This window comes from Miniopterus schreibersii, assembly GCF_964146895.1.
Source record: "Miniopterus schreibersii genome assembly, chromosome: 12".
NCBI lineage: Eukaryota > Metazoa > Chordata > Mammalia > Chiroptera > Miniopteridae > Miniopterus > Miniopterus schreibersii.
In genome coordinates, this window is record NC_138112.1 from 26935163 (window position 1) to 26952597 (window position 17435).

The following is a 17435-nucleotide window of genomic DNA, read 5'->3' on the forward strand; positions in this document are numbered from 1 at the left end:
TCTTAATGAGATTTACTGCACTTAGTTCCAGAACTAAGTCGTTAGCATTATAGAATGCCAACTTTAGGAAGAACCTCATAAAAGATACACCAAATGATGGGAATATCCAACAGTAAGGCTCTATCTGGGAAATGTCTTTAGAGAAGGTGAAATTTGTGCTGGGCTTTGAAAGATGGATAGGATCATGAGTTGGCTTAAGCAAAGTACACACACAAACACAGATGGGAGAGAACATGGGGTATTTGAGATTTATAGAGCAAGTGAATGTGAATAGAATGTATGGATGATGTATTGGAGATTATGTAGTGGCAGATAGCCTTCAAGAAGCTGTTTGGGGCTAAAATCAGGCACAGAAGAACTTGATAGAGTTGGGATTTTGTAATGCAGTGAGAAACCATCAAAGGTTTTGGAGTTGAGAAAAGAGGGAAGAGGACACTTCAGTCTGCAGGCCGATGCTCTAACTACTGAGCAAAACCAGCTAGGGCGAAAAGTAATTTTTGATTGCTGATGTATTTTTTTGGGTGAGGTCTTGTATATTTTATTAAATATGTACTAGGTGTTATACTAGGTGTATATAAATATAAATAAGCTTCCTGTCTAGTGAGTTAGATAGATACTGTGCACATCTAATAGCTATGAGCTGTACTTGGAGTAGGAATAATGAGCACAAAGAGTTCAGGGAAAGTTTCAGAGATTGAGCCTTGAAGGATGAGAGGTATTTCCCCCAGTAGAGAGGCTAGAGTTAATTAGAGGGAACAGTGCGAAACTAAAGAGCTGGGGAATGTGAATATGTAACACCTTATCAAATGTGCCAGTGGCTGTGGATTTAGGAGGACAGTGATTTTTTTTTTTCTGTTTTGTTCACTAATTTTTCTTCAGTTGCATTTAGTAGGCATTGAAAAAGTATTTGCTGAATAAATGAACTGGTGATTATGTTAAATCCAGTCACTTTTCATTTTCTTTTCTGGTTGTTTTGGTATTATCTTTTTGCGGTAGCAGAGATCATCAAAAAGGGTTAAATTTGTTAAATGCAGATGAGCCAAAATAAAATGGACCTGCTTTTCAATGAGGAGCAAAAATTTATAGACTTCTTGAGTAAGGCAATAATTAAAATACCAGATTTTTTTCCTTTTATAACATTGATTAGATTTTATGTTGCTGAAATTTTCAGATCTCATGATTATAATGAAACAAAACTTTAGGATGATTTAGGTATTCATTTAGAAAGTTTTATTGAAAACATAAAATTGTTTTTTTGTTATGCCTTAAACTTGCATATTTACATTTGTTTCATTGTACTATGCAATTATTTTCTGTACTTCTTAATAGGGTGGGCATACATGGTTATTGTTGTTCTAAATAACAAACAACTACTAATGTCTAAGGTGTGAAAATTATAAAAGTCCTTAATGAATTGAGGAGTGAGGTTGTGGTTTCATAGGATGTTAAATTTGAGTTATAATGTTATCAAGTAGTGTAAGAGAACATATTTTTCTAATTCCTAATAAGTGAAAGATAGGAATGATGATCTGAAGCAGAGTAGAATTATCATTTTAGTGAAATTCTAAGGGAGAAGGTGTTTCAAAGCCATGTATGATGTACCTGACTTAAAATGTGAAGTCTTAATTTTATTTTAATATTCTTCAGTAGTCATTAAATTTACATCACAAAATTGAGTTGGAATATCAAGACATGGCCATTGGGTGAAATGAGTTGGTTTGCTAAGCAAATTGGGATTTTAATAATTTATAAAAACTTTAAAAAAAATTTTTTTTATTTACAGGATATGACATGTCTACATTTATTAGGCGGTATAGTAGATATCTAAATGAAAAAGCAGTTTCATACAGACAAGTTGCATTTGATTTCACAAAAGTGAAAAGAGGGTGAGTTAAGCTTTATTTCTTTTCTTTTTCTTGACATCAAATGGATTTGAATATTTAAAAATGTAAACTATAAAAATTATCAGATTATGAATTATGGAATTTTAGGCCAGTTTAAAAAGATTGAACTTCAGTTTTCCTTGAAGATGTACATCAGATACTTTTTGCACTAGGATTTTAAAATTTTGTAACAACTTTATTGAGTTTACACAACATAAAATTCACCCTTTTAAAGTTTACAATTCAGTGGTTTTTAGTATAATTACAAAGTTGTGCAACATCACTATGATCAAATCCCAAAACATAACATTTTTATAATAATTTTTATTTTTTAATTATACTTGACATGCAATATTATTTACAGGTGTATAGCAATTAGCTATTTATATAACTTACAAAGTGATCACCCTGATAAAACTAGTACACACAGACACCATATATAGTTATTACAATATTATTGATTATGTTCCCTGTGCTATACTTTACATCACCATAACTATTCTGTAACTACCAATTTGTACTTTAAATCCCTTCATCTTTTTCACCCATCCTCCCAACAGCCCTCCCATCTGGCAGTCATTACAGTCTTCTCTGTATCTATGAGTCTGTTTCTGTCTGGTTATTTATTTTGGTTTTTTAGATGTCACATGTAAATGAAATCATCTGGCATTTTTCTTACCCTCTAGATACATCCATGTTGTTTCAGGTGGCAAGATTTCATTCTTTTCTTTGGCTGAGTCATAATCCAGCATATATGTACCACTTCTTTATCCATTTATCTGTTGATGAACACTTAAGTTGCTTCCGTATTTTGGCTATTGTCAATAATGTTGCAGTGATCATATTGATGCATATGTCTTTTCGATTTATTGTTTTGGTTTCTTCAGAAAAATACCCAGGAGTGGGATTTCTGCGTCCTTCTTTTGTCTCTTGTAGCTTTTGTTTTAAAGTCTATTTTGCTACCCCAGCTTTTTTTGTATGTTTCCATTTTTATGAATTATCTTTTCCCCTCTCTTTTAGTCTGTGTGTATTTCTACCTGAAGTGAGTCTCTTGTACACAGCATGTGTAAAGGTCTTGTTTTCTTATCCATTCAGTCACCTTATGTCTTTTGATTGGAGCATTTAATCCATTTGCATTTAAAGTAATTGTTGATAGATATGTAGTTACTGGCATTTTATTATTCATATTCTTTATCTTTTTCTTCTTTAAAGAAATCCCTTTAACATATCTTGCATTACTAGCTTGATGGTGATGAACTTCTTTAGCTTTTTCTTGTCTGGGAAGCTCTTTATCTGACCATATATTCTAAATGATAGCCGTGCTGGATAGAGTAATCTTGGTTGTAGGTCCTTGGTTTTCATCACTTTGAATATTTCTGGCCAGTCCCTTCTGGCCTGCAAAATTTCTGTTGTGAAATCAACTGAGTCTTTGGAGGTTTCCTTGTAGGTAACTAGCTGCTTTTCTCTTGCTGCTTTTAAAATGATCACTTTGTCTTTAACCTTTTGTATTTTAATTATGTGTGTTGGTGTGGGCCTCTTTGGGTTCATCTTGTTTGGGACTCTCTGAGCTTTTTGGACTTGTGTGTCTTTTTCCTTCAAGTTAGGGAAGCTTTCAGCCATTATTTCTTCAAATAGATTCTCAATCCCTTGCTTTTTCTCTTTTTCTGGTACCTCCATGATGCTACTGTTGTTACATTTGATACTGTCCCAGAGGTCCCTTAAACGATCCTTATTTTTTAAAAATTCTTTTTTCTTTTTGCTGCTCTGATTGGATGTTTTCTACTATCTTGTCTTTCAAATTGCTGATTCGATCCTGTGCTTTATCTTATCTGGTGTTGATTCCTTCTAGTGTGTGTTTCATTTCAGTTATTGTATTCTTCATTTCTGACTGGTTCTTTTTTATAGTTCCTATTTTATGCTGGAATCATAACATGTGGCCTTTTCTGTCTAGCTTCTTTCACTTAGCATAATCTATTCAAGTTGTAGCAACCTTGTTGTAGCATGGATCAGAACTTCGTTTCTTTTTCTTTTTTTTTTTAAAATATGTTTTTACTGATTTCAGAGAGACTAAGGGAGAGGGAGAGAGAAACATCAATGAGAGAGAAACATCAGTGAGCTGCCTCCTGCACGTCCCCTACTGGGGATTGAGCTTGCAACCCGGTCATGTGCCCTTACTGGGAATCAAACCATGACCTGATTCTTAGGTCGACGATCAACCACTGAGCCATGCCAGCTGGGCAGTACTTTGTTACTTTTTATGACTGAATAATATTCTGTTGTATGGATTATACTACATTTTCTTTATTCATCAGCTGATGGGCATTTGAGTGGTTTCTACTTTTTGGCTAATAGGAAGGAATAGTGCTCCTATGAGCATTGGTGAATAAATTTTTGTGTGGATTCTTTTTAGTTCTCTTTGGCATGTACCTAGGAGTGGAATTGCTGAGTCCATGTGGTAACTTATGGTTAGCTTCTTGAGGAACTGCCAAATTTTTTCTTTTTTTTAAAGCAGTTGAACTGTTTTACGTTCCCACCAGCAATGTTTGTGGGTTAGATTTCTACACATTATTGTCAATACTTGTTATTTTTTATTATTATTATTTTAAAAATATATCTTTTATTGATTTCAGAGAGAGGGAAGGAGACAGAGAGAGAGAGATAGAAACATCAATGATGAGAGTCATTGATCAAGCCCACAACCGGGGCATGTGCCCTGACCGGGAATCGAACCCCAATCGCCTAGATCCTAGGTTGACGCTTAACTGCTGAGCCATGCCTGGCCAGGCTTATTATTATTATTTTAGCTATCCTAGTGAGTGTAAAGTGGTATATCATTATGATTTTTTGGTTTGCGTTTCCCTGATGGCTAATGATGTTGTGTCTTTTTATGTTCTTATTCGCCATTTGTATATCTTTGGAAAAACGTCTGTTCAAATCCTTTGTTTGCATTTTAATTAGGTTTTATATAAGGGACTTTAGCATCTGTGGATTTTAGTATCCATGGCAGGGTGAGGTGGGGATCCTAGAACCAATCCCCTGCCAATGCTGAAGGACAAATTTCTGGGGAGTCAATTGTCCCTAAGCCCCCTGCGTTGTTCTAGGGTCAACTGTACTTCTTTTTAAAGCACCTTTTTGTTATTATGGCAAATTCTTAGTTATTTTTCAAGAATTCACTCTGACGTTTCTTTGAGGAAGCTTTATTTCTGTTACTAAATTTTATATGATGCATCCATCAGAGTATATTCCTGCCATATTCATATCTTCAGGACTTTCCAGATTGTCTAAACATGGTGGATGTTTAATAGTTTTTGAAAAGATGACAAGATGAGTTTGTAAACAGTACATTAAATTGTTTAATGAAAAATGGATCCAATAATTGCCTGTAGATTTGCCTTTTTAGTTGGTTAAACATTGTTCTCTTCATATTTGTTTGTTTGTTTAATGTTCTGTTTTTTGGTAGTATTATGTTGAATTATCTAGAATCCTAAATTAGTGCAGTTCAAAGTAACAAGACATTGTTACATAACAAGTAAAATGAGAAAGTAATCCTGGTATTGTATGTGAATAAGAACATGGATGAGTAGCTTTTAAGCCATTGCTACTATATTTGGGAAGCAAGTATCTGAATTTAATTGTAATTTATTTAAGAAGTCATAAAAACCTGCGTCCTGCATGGCATTATGCATTTGGTTTGAATCTTGTTCAAGCATTTGGGTTTGTGAATTATTTTGAGATTTTTGAAGTCTGATATAAGCATATGATAAGTGTTAAGATTCTTCTTTTTGTATTTTTGTTTTGTTTTTAAATTTATCTTTATTGTTGAAAGTGTTACAAATGTCCTCTTTTACCCCCCATTGATCCCTTCCACCCTGCATCCACCCCACTCCCAGGCCTTCCCCATAACAATGTCTGTGTCCATGGGTTATGCTTATAGACATTAAGTTCTTTGATTAATCTCTCCCCACCCACTCCCTTACCCCCATCTTCCCTCTGAGATCCCTCAGTCTGTTCCATACTTCTATGTCTCTGGATCTGTTTTGTTTATCAGTTTATTTTGTTTATTATATTCCACATGTGAGTGACCTCATATGGTACTTGCCTTTCTCTGATTGACTTATTTTGCCTAGCATAATACTCCAGTTCCATCCATGCTGTCCCAAAAAATAAGAGATCCTTCTTTTTTTACAGTTGTATAATATTTCATGGTGTAAATGTACCACCGCTTTTTTATCTACTCATCTACTGATGTGCTCTTGCGAAGAATGTATATTCTGCAGCTTTGGGATGGAATGTCCTGTAAATGTCATTTCAATCCATCTGTGTGTTATTTAGGGTCAGTTTTCTTGTTGATTTTTTTTTGGTCTGGAAGACCTATCCAGTGAAATCAGTGGGGTGTTAAAGTCCCCTAGTATGGCTGTCTTGCTGTTGATCTCTCCCTTAAAGCCCTCTAGAAGTTTTTTTTTATAAACTTGTGCTCCTACATTGGGTGCATTTATGTTTATCAGGATTATATCCTCTTTTTTGGATCATTCCCTTTAGTATTACGTAGTGACGTTTTTCTTGTTTCTCATTATGGTCTTCATTTTGAATTCTATTTTGTCTGATATGAATATTGCTACCCCAGCTTTTTTTTTCATTTCCATTTGCATGGAAAAAAATTTTCTATCCCTTCACTCATCCTATGTGAGTCTTTTGTTTTGAGGTGGGTCTTTTGTAGACACGTATATTTGGGTCATGTTTTCTTATCCATTCAGCCACCCTATGTCTTTTAATAGGAGCATTTAATCCATTTACATTTAAGGTTATTATTGATAGATACTTATCTATTGCCATTTTAATTCTTTATGCCTATGTTTCTATTTCTACTTCTAATTACAGCAGTTCCTTTAACATTTCCTGCAATTCTAGTTTGATGGTGATAAACTCCTTTAGCCTTTTTTTGTCTGGGAAACTATTTCACCATCTATTTTGAATGATAATCTTGCTGGATAGAGTAGTCTTGGTTTCAGATCCTTGTTTTGCATTACCTTGAATACTTCATGCCATTTCCTTCTGGCCCGTAGAGTTTCTGATGAGAAGTCAGCTGACAGCCTTATGGGAGCTCCTTTGTAGGTAACAGATTGCTTTTCTCTTGCTGCCCTTAATATCCTCTCTTTTTCTTGAATTCTTGGCATTTTAATTATGATGTCTCTTGGGATTCTTCTTGTTTGGGACTCTCTGTGCCTCCTGAACTTGCATGACTTTTTCCTTGATCAGGTTAGGGAAGTTTTCTGCCATTATTTCTTCAAACAGGTTCTCTAACCCTTGCTTGCTTTCTACCTCTTCTGGTACTCCTATAATGCGAATATTGTTGTTTCATGTTGTCCCACAGCTTCCTTAAACTGTCCTTCTGTTTTTTAATTGTAAGATTCTTCTTAATTAAGAAATTTAAAGTTCTCTGGGAAGAAATGATGTGGAGGCTAGTGAGAGGGAAGAATCAGAAATATCTCCACAGTCTCTGGCATAAGTTACTGGGGACACAGCACCATTTACAGGGAGGATTTCAGGGAGTGGCATAAGGTAGGGTGTAGTACTAAAAAGTAAGGATTTAGTTTTGGAAATACTAGTTTTGAGATACTTTAGATTTGTACAAGTTGAGATATCAAGTAGGCAGTTGAATATGTTAACTTGGAACTTGAGAGTTCTAGTCTAGGATTATAAATATGTCAGTGGCATTTTTGCTAGTTTCTGCCTTGGGTATGACAGGTCACCTGGGGCATAAGTATACAATGAGAGGAGAGGGCCTAGGAAACCTTAAGATACACAACATCTGTTTTAGAGGATGGATAAAGGATGTGGAGCCAACAAAAAAGATTGAAAAAGTGATACTGAAGTAGGAAGAAAACAAGGAAAGAGTGATATAGGGGGATGCTAAGACAGTAGAATATTACAAGAATGAGGAAAACTTTTGAATGATGCTGAGAAGTCTAGTCAGATAATGTTAAAGAACCACTGGAGAAGTAACATGGAATTTCTAGAGGACCTAAACTAGAGACGTTAAACTGGGTGGTAGGAGTGGGGCTCATAATGAAATGAATTAAATAATAAAATGTGAAGAAGTGGCAACTCTTGAGACGTATGCTTGGCTCTGCTAAGAAATAATATGAGATTGGTCGTGGTGGTGTGTGTATATGTTTAAAGAATGGGGATTCTAGAGACTGCTTGCATATTCATGGGAATGATCTAGTATAAAACGATAAATAAGCTGCATTGTCCAATATGGTAGCCACTTGCCACATGTGGCCATTTAAATTTAAATTGATTAAAGTCAAGTAAAATTAAAAAATCATTTCCCCAAATGCATCATTTACATTTCAGATGCCCAGTAGCCACACGTGGCTAGTAGCTACTGTGTTGAATGGTGCAGATATAGACCATTTCCATCACTGCAAATAGCTCTATTGTACAATGCTGGGTTAGAGAAGAGGAGGACAGCTAAAGGATTGTGACAGAGTGGGACCCAGAGGACCTTTGTGAGTGGTATTTACATTTGCTAGAAAGAAGTAGACCTTCTCCACTGTAATAGGAACAGACCAGATAGATGTAGCTTTGATGGGGAGATGACCAGACAATCCCTTTTTGTCATTTTCTGTTTCTCAATGAAATATTTTGGGAGTTAAGTGCTGGGAGTTTGTGTGTTGGGTGTGGAGATGCAAGGAAGGGAGTGGTGGAAGAAGGAGTTTTGAAGTATACTTAGGAAAGGAATTCACTAGAGAAGGCTAAGAGAATTGCTTGCAATGCCGAATCCCCATTTGAAGTTGATGATTATGAATTTATTATAGTTTTATCAGTTTGCTCAGTTTTGTGGTTTTCTTTAACAGTACTCAGCTGCATGTTACAGTCATGGAGGAGGTAAATGTTTGCTCACCCAGGATTGTGAACTTGTCAGGTGACTGACTACAAAGGAAGAAGAGAGTACAAAGGAATTAATAATAATATTTGGGATTCTAAGCTAGATGAAGGAAGTAAAATTAAGGGAACAATGTGAATAGTGGAGAGTTTGGTGCATTGAAGTTTATGAAGTTGAATGGTTTTTGCTGTGTGGATAATTGACCAAGGCTGCTAGAAGGTTAAAAGGTTATTGTCAATAGGACAAGGTGTCTGAATTTTGTTTTTGTTTTCTTTATGGTGGTGGGAGGCGGGGGGTGGTTGATGTGGCTTTGGGGGCAGTAAAGTTAGGATCTGACCATGGGAATAGGAACTGCAGTCAAGGCACTTTGAGATCAAGATGTTGGATTTATTACCCATGTAGATGTTGACGTTAACCAAGAAAAGTGGAGATAGAATTCAAGTCTCTTGTGATGGAGGGGAAGTGACCAGAAGTAAAAAGTGACCTCAGCAAGGGAAGAGAGGGAGAACTAAGTGGTGACTAAATAATGACTGATAAAATGAGTGTGTGAGACGTGGATGAAAATAAAGGGTTGCAAAGAGGGAATGGTGTCCTATCCCAAACTCCAGCAGCTAATACCAGTCAGTGTAGTTCAGTATTTGAGAGGTTAACTTACCTTATTGGGGAGAGTTGTTGGATCTAAAGCTGTTCAGTAGCTGCCTGCCTAAGACAGTTCAGTGTTGTGTGGCACAGAGCTCTATTGTTGCTTTTCCTGACTTAATTGTTTTTCTGGCTTCTGGGGTTGTGATTGAAGGGAGTAACTCAGGGTGGAGCAGCTGGTTATAAGTATGGTTTATTTGTAAATCAGGAAAGCTTGCACTTTTTGAAAGTGTCTTGTTACTATGCCAAAAAGTTATGAAAAGTACTGTTTTGAAATCTAATATGGCGTGGTTTATATAGTGACCCTACCATTGATTAGTTCTCTAACCATAAAAAGTTATATAACCTCACCACCTAAAATTTCATCACCTATGAAATGGGACAGGATTAAATGGGACAGGAGAAAATCTACAGGATTTTTGCGAGGGTTTGAAAAACGTACATCAAGTCCTTAATGTGGAGCCTGATACATAATAAGCACTTAGTGTTTGTTGTGTACCTTAGCCCTGGTACCTTTTATCTAGTGTTTTTGGTGCTACTTTTGTAAAATTCTAGTTTATTTGGTACTGCTTATATTTCTCTATCTTTAGAAATATCTGAAGAAATATTCAAAGGAATCTTTTTGGAATTATTTGACAGTATTTTATTAAAAACATTCCTATTAATATTCACTTACTTAATGGTCTGATTAGAATGACTTTGTAAAATTGTCTTTTATTTTATAATAAAGTATTTTTAGTTATAATTTTCTGTGTAACACGCAATTTTGGTGTTTGAGTAATGAATAAAATACCTCAAATAAAGCAGTCCTCACCAAGACTTGAGCTTAACTGCTGGCTCCATCAAGTCCTAACTGTGTAGTAATTTGAGGCAATTATTTTATTTGTAATATTTTTGAAAAATTATAAAACTGTTCTTTACACACATGAATCATGTGAGGATTAGATGGTTTCCTCGTTAGAAAAGTGCACTATAAACCTGGCTGTGTAATGTAGACTTTGATTTTTGTTTCTCTTGTTTCACATCTTTCTTTTTAGTTTTAAATGAGCACCTTGAGAGGCATAAATATTTCCTGTTTTTGTTTTTGCTGTATGACTTAAGCTTGAGGTTTCAGGTTCAGTAATGACTTAAAAATATGTGATGTTTCATAGCAGCTTGTTCTCTATTTAAATAGAGAGCCAGATGGGAGTTTAAAATGTAGATTTAATAACAAACTCAATTGTTTCTTTTTTTAAAAAAACAGGGCTGATGGAGTTATGAGGACAATGAACACAGAAAAACTCCTAAAAACTGTACCAATTATTCAAAATCAAATGGATGCCCTTCTTGATTTTAATGTAAGTTGATTGCACAAATCTTTTAAAATTTAAGATTTTAAAATGTTATCCTTATAATTTGTCAGGGTTTTTGTTTTCAAGTTTTCATAGACTCTAATTTTTTCACACTCACATTCTATTTGGCTAAGTGTTTTCTATAAATGCGGGCCCAAATCAGGTTACTTTCCATTTTTATAATTGCTTTAGATTTACTGATTTCTTGGGTGGTGCTTCTCTAGCTCTAGAATTATAGGGTATACAGTCATCCTGTATCCACAGGGGATTGGTTCCAGGACTACCTGTGGATGTAAAATTCACAGATGCTCAAGTCCCTTATTAAAATGGCTTAGTACTTGCATATATATAACCTATGCACATCCTCCCATATACTTTAAATCATCTCTAGGTTACTTATAATACCTAATACACTGTAAATGCTATATAGTTATTATATTCTATTGTTTAGGGAATAATGACAAGAAAATAAGTCTGTACATGTTCAGTATAGATGCAACCATTGTAGCCTAACTACATAGTATACATGTCAGCAACAATTAACTCTCCCCGCCACCCCCGAATATTTTCTGTCCATGGTTGGTTGAATCCTCGTGGATATGAAGTGCTGGACTATACAAGCTAAAGAAAGTGATAAAGAGGTTAAGGGAGTGATCTAAAAATCTGCTTTCTTTTGATAATGGTTTTTAGATTTAAAAAATTTATGACAATGTTTTAAGGAATAGCCAAGTTACTATTTTACTTTGTCTACTTTGTAGGACTCAAAGCATGACAATTATTAAGAAATAAAAGGAAGTTCAAATATACTTGTAATAGCCTGTCTTGTAGCTGTTGCCCAAGTGCTTTGTGTTCCCTGAAATTTTTGTTTTAATTACCATCACTTGAAACAAACCGGCAGCTTTGTCTTTGTAATATGTTAAATATTAGTATTTTCAAGTCTTTTTTGGGGGGGGGGGCATCTATTTTAAGATATTTTATTTTAGAGGTTATAAGTACAAGTTAGTAAATGAAACTGTGGCAATTTCATGTTGAAATTGATTTTTTATTTAACTGATGCTGTTGATAGACCTTAAGCTGCTTGAGGACAGGCACCAGGTCTGCATTTTCTGTGCTTATGTCCCCACTGTCAGTAATGTGTGACAGATACTGTTCAATAAACATTCAGCAAATGAATCCTGTAAGTGCTTCTTAGACTAGAACGGGTTATCAGACTATGACCTGATGCCTCTTTTTATATAGCTTGTGAGCTAAGAATTATTTTTACGTGTTTAAGTGGTTGAAAATAATTTTAAAAAAATAGTATTTTGACATTTGAAAATTATATGAAATTTAAATTCAGTGTTTGCAGTAATATTAGAACACAGCCAGGCTCGTTGGTTTACATATTGTCTATAGCTGTTATTGCGATGTAATGACAGAGTCGAATATTTGTGACAGAGACCATATAGCCCACAGAGTCTAAAATACAGTTAGTCCCTTTACATAAAAAGTTTTCTGACCCCTAGTCTAGAAGGCATAGGAGATTGATGTAACTACTGAGTGATATTTTGGTTTTGATAGAGAGTAGGGTCCAACCATGAAATTTGTTTTCCTTTATAAAATTACTCTCCTTATTGTCTCTATTGTACTTCATTGTATGTAACAGTTTGCCGTATACACCTATTGATAGAGTTTTTCTATTGTGTTTTTTTTTTTTAATCCAGAAAATGGGGGTGGGGGGAACAGAGAAGAGAGGGGACACTGAGTTGTGTGTGTGTGTGTGTTAGATAATGTGTGTATCTACACATTTTTAAACCTATTTCTGTAGGGTTAAGGCCTTAAGAATTTGGTGGTTCAAAGGAAATAAACATTTAAAATTTTAAAATATTGCCAGTTTACACTCCAAAAGGGTTGAGCCAGTCACTTGTCAACAGGTGCCTGTTTTTCTTCATTTTTATCAGTACTGAATAATACTTTGGTTTTGATTATTTTGATACCTACTGGTCTGGTGCTCAGGAAAGGCTATTTCAGTAGTTTAGTTTTATTATTATATCTTAACTTACCTGATAAGTAAAGTTGAACTTCTTTTCACGTTATTTGTCATCTGTATTTTTTATTTTGTGAATTGTCTGTCATTTGCTTTATTATTAGGATTCTCTCTATATAATAGTAATCAGCCTTGTTAGATATTCTGCAAATATTTACCAACTTGTTGCTTACTATTTAACTTTGTGCTTATGCTTTTGTATACCTAACAAATTAATTTCCATGTACTAGATATCCTTGTTATGTAAAAAACTTAAACTTAATTTGACTTATCCTTTTGATTCATTCCTTGAGATAAAAATAAAATTATTCCTAGTATTCTTGATAGATAAGTAAGTGCTATTTTTTTGTAATAGCATAATTCAATAATAATAATAAATATTGGTCCCTCATGTGTAAGGTACTGCACTAGGCCCTTGACACTCAGTATATCATTTAATTCTTCTAGTAGCCAAATAAGGCAAAAATATCATCACCCTTTTGAAGGTCAGTTCGTTTGTAATACTGTGAAAGATGTATATATTTTTAAAAGTATCTTCTATCTAGCTCAGTGCATTGGTGATTGTAGTAGCCATTTAATCAATACTTTTTGATTTAAAAATGTTCTGTAAATCTTTCATGACTTGAAGTGAACATCCACTTATAAATAGGCTTTATTTTGCAATTATAAGTATTTAATGTTAAAATGAACTTATAGTAAAAGACTTTTGAGATATAGCCTAGGAACTGCAAGAGTTAAAGAGTACTTTTGTTTTCAACTACTTATTTCAAAACTAAATTGAATGTTGTAGGATGTTTGTTTGCTTGTGGCTTTTTCATAAGTCTGAACTCCTTGATTAAGATTTTTGCACTCTTTGGCTGTAACTGATTGCAAGAAATAAATCTCTTTTTCTTTAATACACCTAAATATAAGAGTTCACTGTATTTTAATTTGAAGGAAGTTGTTATTTAAAACATACGATTAGCTAATTTTTTTTCTTATTTCCCCCCCCAGGTTAATAGTAATGAACTTACAAATGGAGTAATAAATGCTGCCTTCATGCTCTTGTTCAAAGATGCCATTAGACTGTTTGCAGCATACAATGAAGGAATTATTAACCTATTGGGTAAATATTGCTGTAGCTTAATGACATGTTATTTTTTATCTTGTGTCATATGGGTAAACAATACTGTGTGAGTTGTTGCCTAAAAATTTATTGAGATATATTCATTTGTTGTAACAATATATTTGGAGAAAAAAATTTATACCTGTATGTATGCTAAGTGATTAAATACTTTTACAACTAGAACATTTAGCTAAATGAACTTTATAATTTTTAGATATATGTGTTTTCTTCTATCAGTTTTATAATTTTTAGAAATGTAAAAATTCCTTAAAAAATTAAGTTGAAATTTTTCTGTCCAGGAAAAATCCTATTTCCTCATAATTTATTCCATCATGGACTTTAACTGTAAAATTGATATTTTTCCTAAAGTTAACTTAAATACTGATAATTATTTTAAATGTATCAAATATTTATTTTTAAGGATGAGGTGTTTTGAGGCATTTTAGGACTGTTTGGTGCTTTATTGTGTTTTCGGTTTACCATTGATCCTTGAACAGCACAGGTCCATTTATATGCATTTTGTGTTTGTTTTTTTTCTTCCCAACAAATACAGTAAATACATTTTCTTAACATTTATTTTCTCTAGCTTTATTGTAACAATACAGTATATAATACATATACAAAATGTGTTAATTGACTATTTGTTATCCTTAAGGCTTCCATTCAGCAGTAGCCTATTAGTAGTTCAGTTCTTGGGGAGTCAAGATTTACATGCAGACTTTCAACTGCATGGGAATTTGTGCTCCCAACCCCTGCATTGTTCAGGAGTTAACTATATGGAATGCAGTTAATTTGGCCTAGAAATGCCTTTTATTTTTTTTCCAGTGGGATTTGGATGGAGTAGACAAGTAATGATTTTCAAATAGTGCCAAAGTACAAATACATATCAAATGTGTTCACTCCAATGTGCTTGTTATCCCTCCACTTGTTTTTATTTTTTTTAGAATTTATTTAAATTTGTTTTTCATAGGCTCGGATAACATGAACTTAGGATGCTTTAATCCATGGAAACAGGAAAATTTGGCTTATTTTTTCACAAGTGAAAAATGGAGAGTTTTCTTCAAAGCTTTGGAAGGCGTAGTCTTCCACTCTATGATGACTATAAATGAACCTCTTTACTGCTGTTTATATATTAAGTTTAAATGAACTTTCCAAGACACATTTGGATATGATGAAGTAGCCATATTTGTTAATATATCATTAGTAAGAATATTTAGGAATAGAAGTTAGTACTGTTTTAAATGAAGTGAAGGGTCATATGTATTAATATGCAAGTATATATTTAGGGAATTGTGAGGGAAGAAATATTGCAGAACAAACTGGTAATATGAGTTAAGTAATTTTTCTGTTTTCACTATAATAGCATCTGTATTTTAATTCGCTTTAAATAGCCAAGCTAACTTAACACTTTTTTACTGTAGGGTGAATGTGTTCTCAATACCTATATGATCTCTTAGGAGCTGTTATTTTCTTTTTCTTTTTGAGTGGTATATTTTGATGTGAGTAAAAGTATTTTTACATCTACTTTTGGCAGAAAAATATTTTGATATGAAAAAGAACCAGTGCAAAGAAGGTCTTGACATCTATAAGAAGTTCCTGACCAGGATGACAAGAATCTCAGAGTTTCTCAAAGTTGCAGAGGTAAACTGTCTTTAAGTGACTATATTTCTTAACTTGTTTTTTTGTAAGTGTGGATTTTGAAGAAATCAGTCATCCAAATGAAAGAAACATTTTTACATATATTCAGTTACAAAAATATGTCGTATTCTTTGTTATGGTATAAATGTGATATAGTATTGAATAAAATATATTCTGTATATTTAGTTCAATACTGAATATTGAAAGAATCTATTTTTAAATTATATATAAATTGGGTGGCACAAGTAGGGGCAGCGATTTTTATGTTTGGAATTAATCATATATTTTAGAAGATTTATTCTGTTAAATGTGGTAAAGACTTCAGTGTAAGTGCAAAAGTCTCTTTTCTCCAGTGAGGCTTGCAACTGGAACCATATTGTTCAAAATGTTTTGTTCCCCTGCAGAAGTGAATTTAGTGTATTTATCATTTATTAGTGATTATAAAAACCATGAATGTAGCATATGGGATAATCTAATTTTACAAGTCTATTTAAGAAATAATTTTTTGAAATTGTCACAGAATACAGTTGTAATCCTTGCAGGCTTTTTCTTGCTTGTACAGAGGCAGCTCTTAAAGTACTTTTGTTTATGTTTACCCTCTACCTATCACCACCAGAGATGTCTTGCTAGGGTCATTCTGGAAGATGACTAGGCTATTATTGATCAATTATGTCAAAATAGTTAATTGGAACTACCAAGTTGGTGATTTTAGTTCTATTACCATAGTGATGTTTTACTCTGTAGCAGATGAATACAACAAGATGATGAAGAAAATAGCTTTGTGTTGTTAATCAGATATTTTATAAAGTCTACTGCAATTTATTTTGAATGTAAAGTATCTCTCAAGGAGAAATTAATGTCTTTTCCACATTTTTTTAGGTTCAGTCACATTAAAAGCAGATAAAAGTTTATGCTGTGATTCCAGTAAATTCTTTAAACAAGTTTTAATTTGTTTACTTTTCCTTTGGCCTCTTAGGTCCTTTGCATTTGATAGTTATAGTTACTGACTTGAGTCTTAAGTCCTTATTTACCTCCAGATCTGTTGGTCTTACTTGTAATGGAATAGACCATCTGTTCCATATAACCTGAGAAGGAGACTCTCCTGCCCTAAAACATTTTCATGAGGCTGTCTTTGGGATTGTAATTTCATTATGAGATTTTAGTTCTTGGAGTAAAGGCATAAGTAACCTTTTCAAATGTGTTTGAAGGGGAAAGAAAAATGTATGAGTTATTGATTAGCCCTTAAGATCAGTATGAATTATTTTATCAACTTTTCTACTGATGTCATTCTGGGACTGGCCCTTGAGAACAGAGAATGATTAGAAAATGAAACATAGCCCCAAGGAGGGAAACAGTTTTTTAATTTGGGTACTAGAATAATAAGTAGGAATGGTTTTTATCTTTTTTTGCTGGAAATTATCTAGTGCCTGAATATCATAAAAGCATGTTTGGGATTGCTTTCTGGAAACAATTATATCCTGGTTAGATATTAGTTGGCATTTGTATAAAACCTGGCCTACTTGAGTGAACATAGGTTTTAAGAATTGTTATTTATGGTGATTGACTGGGAAAGCATATTTTACAGAGGAAGACAAAGTTATTATCATCAAGTTTGTTCTTTAACTTCTTTTTATGCTCCAGGGAACTTGTTTGTGGTTAGCCTTTCTCATTCTTGCCATAGTGTTTTTATCATAAAACAACTAGAAATGATGGATTTTTCAGATTGTGACAGGGTATAGGTGCTTAGAGATACGGAGATGGTAATTTAATAGTCTTGTTGAATTTCCAACTCTAGCTCCTGTTACAACTTTTAGAGCCCTCAGATAACATCTAAGCCCTTGGAAATATTCGATGATATATTTGGATATTAAATATTTTTCTTATTTTTAAAGTCTATCTAAAATATTGTTCAAAGTACTAGTCA

At 33.6% G+C, this 17435-nt stretch overlaps 1 protein-coding gene across 16 annotated transcripts in view; it reads left to right on the forward strand.

Moving 5' to 3' along the window:
* Positions 1-17435, forward strand: part of PICALM (phosphatidylinositol binding clathrin assembly protein) — a 96978-nt gene that overhangs the window by 35955 nt on the left and 43588 nt on the right. For all 16 annotated transcript variants that reach the window (XM_081153097.1, XM_081153096.1, XM_081153106.1 and 13 more), the window contains exons 4-7: positions 1784-1886; positions 10655-10748; positions 13762-13873; positions 15408-15514. In XM_081153097.1, the coding sequence (XP_081009223.1) occupies positions 1784-1886; positions 10655-10748; positions 13762-13873; positions 15408-15514 (416 nt within the window). The remainder of the gene's footprint in view (positions 1-1783; positions 1887-10654; positions 10749-13761; positions 13874-15407; positions 15515-17435) is intronic.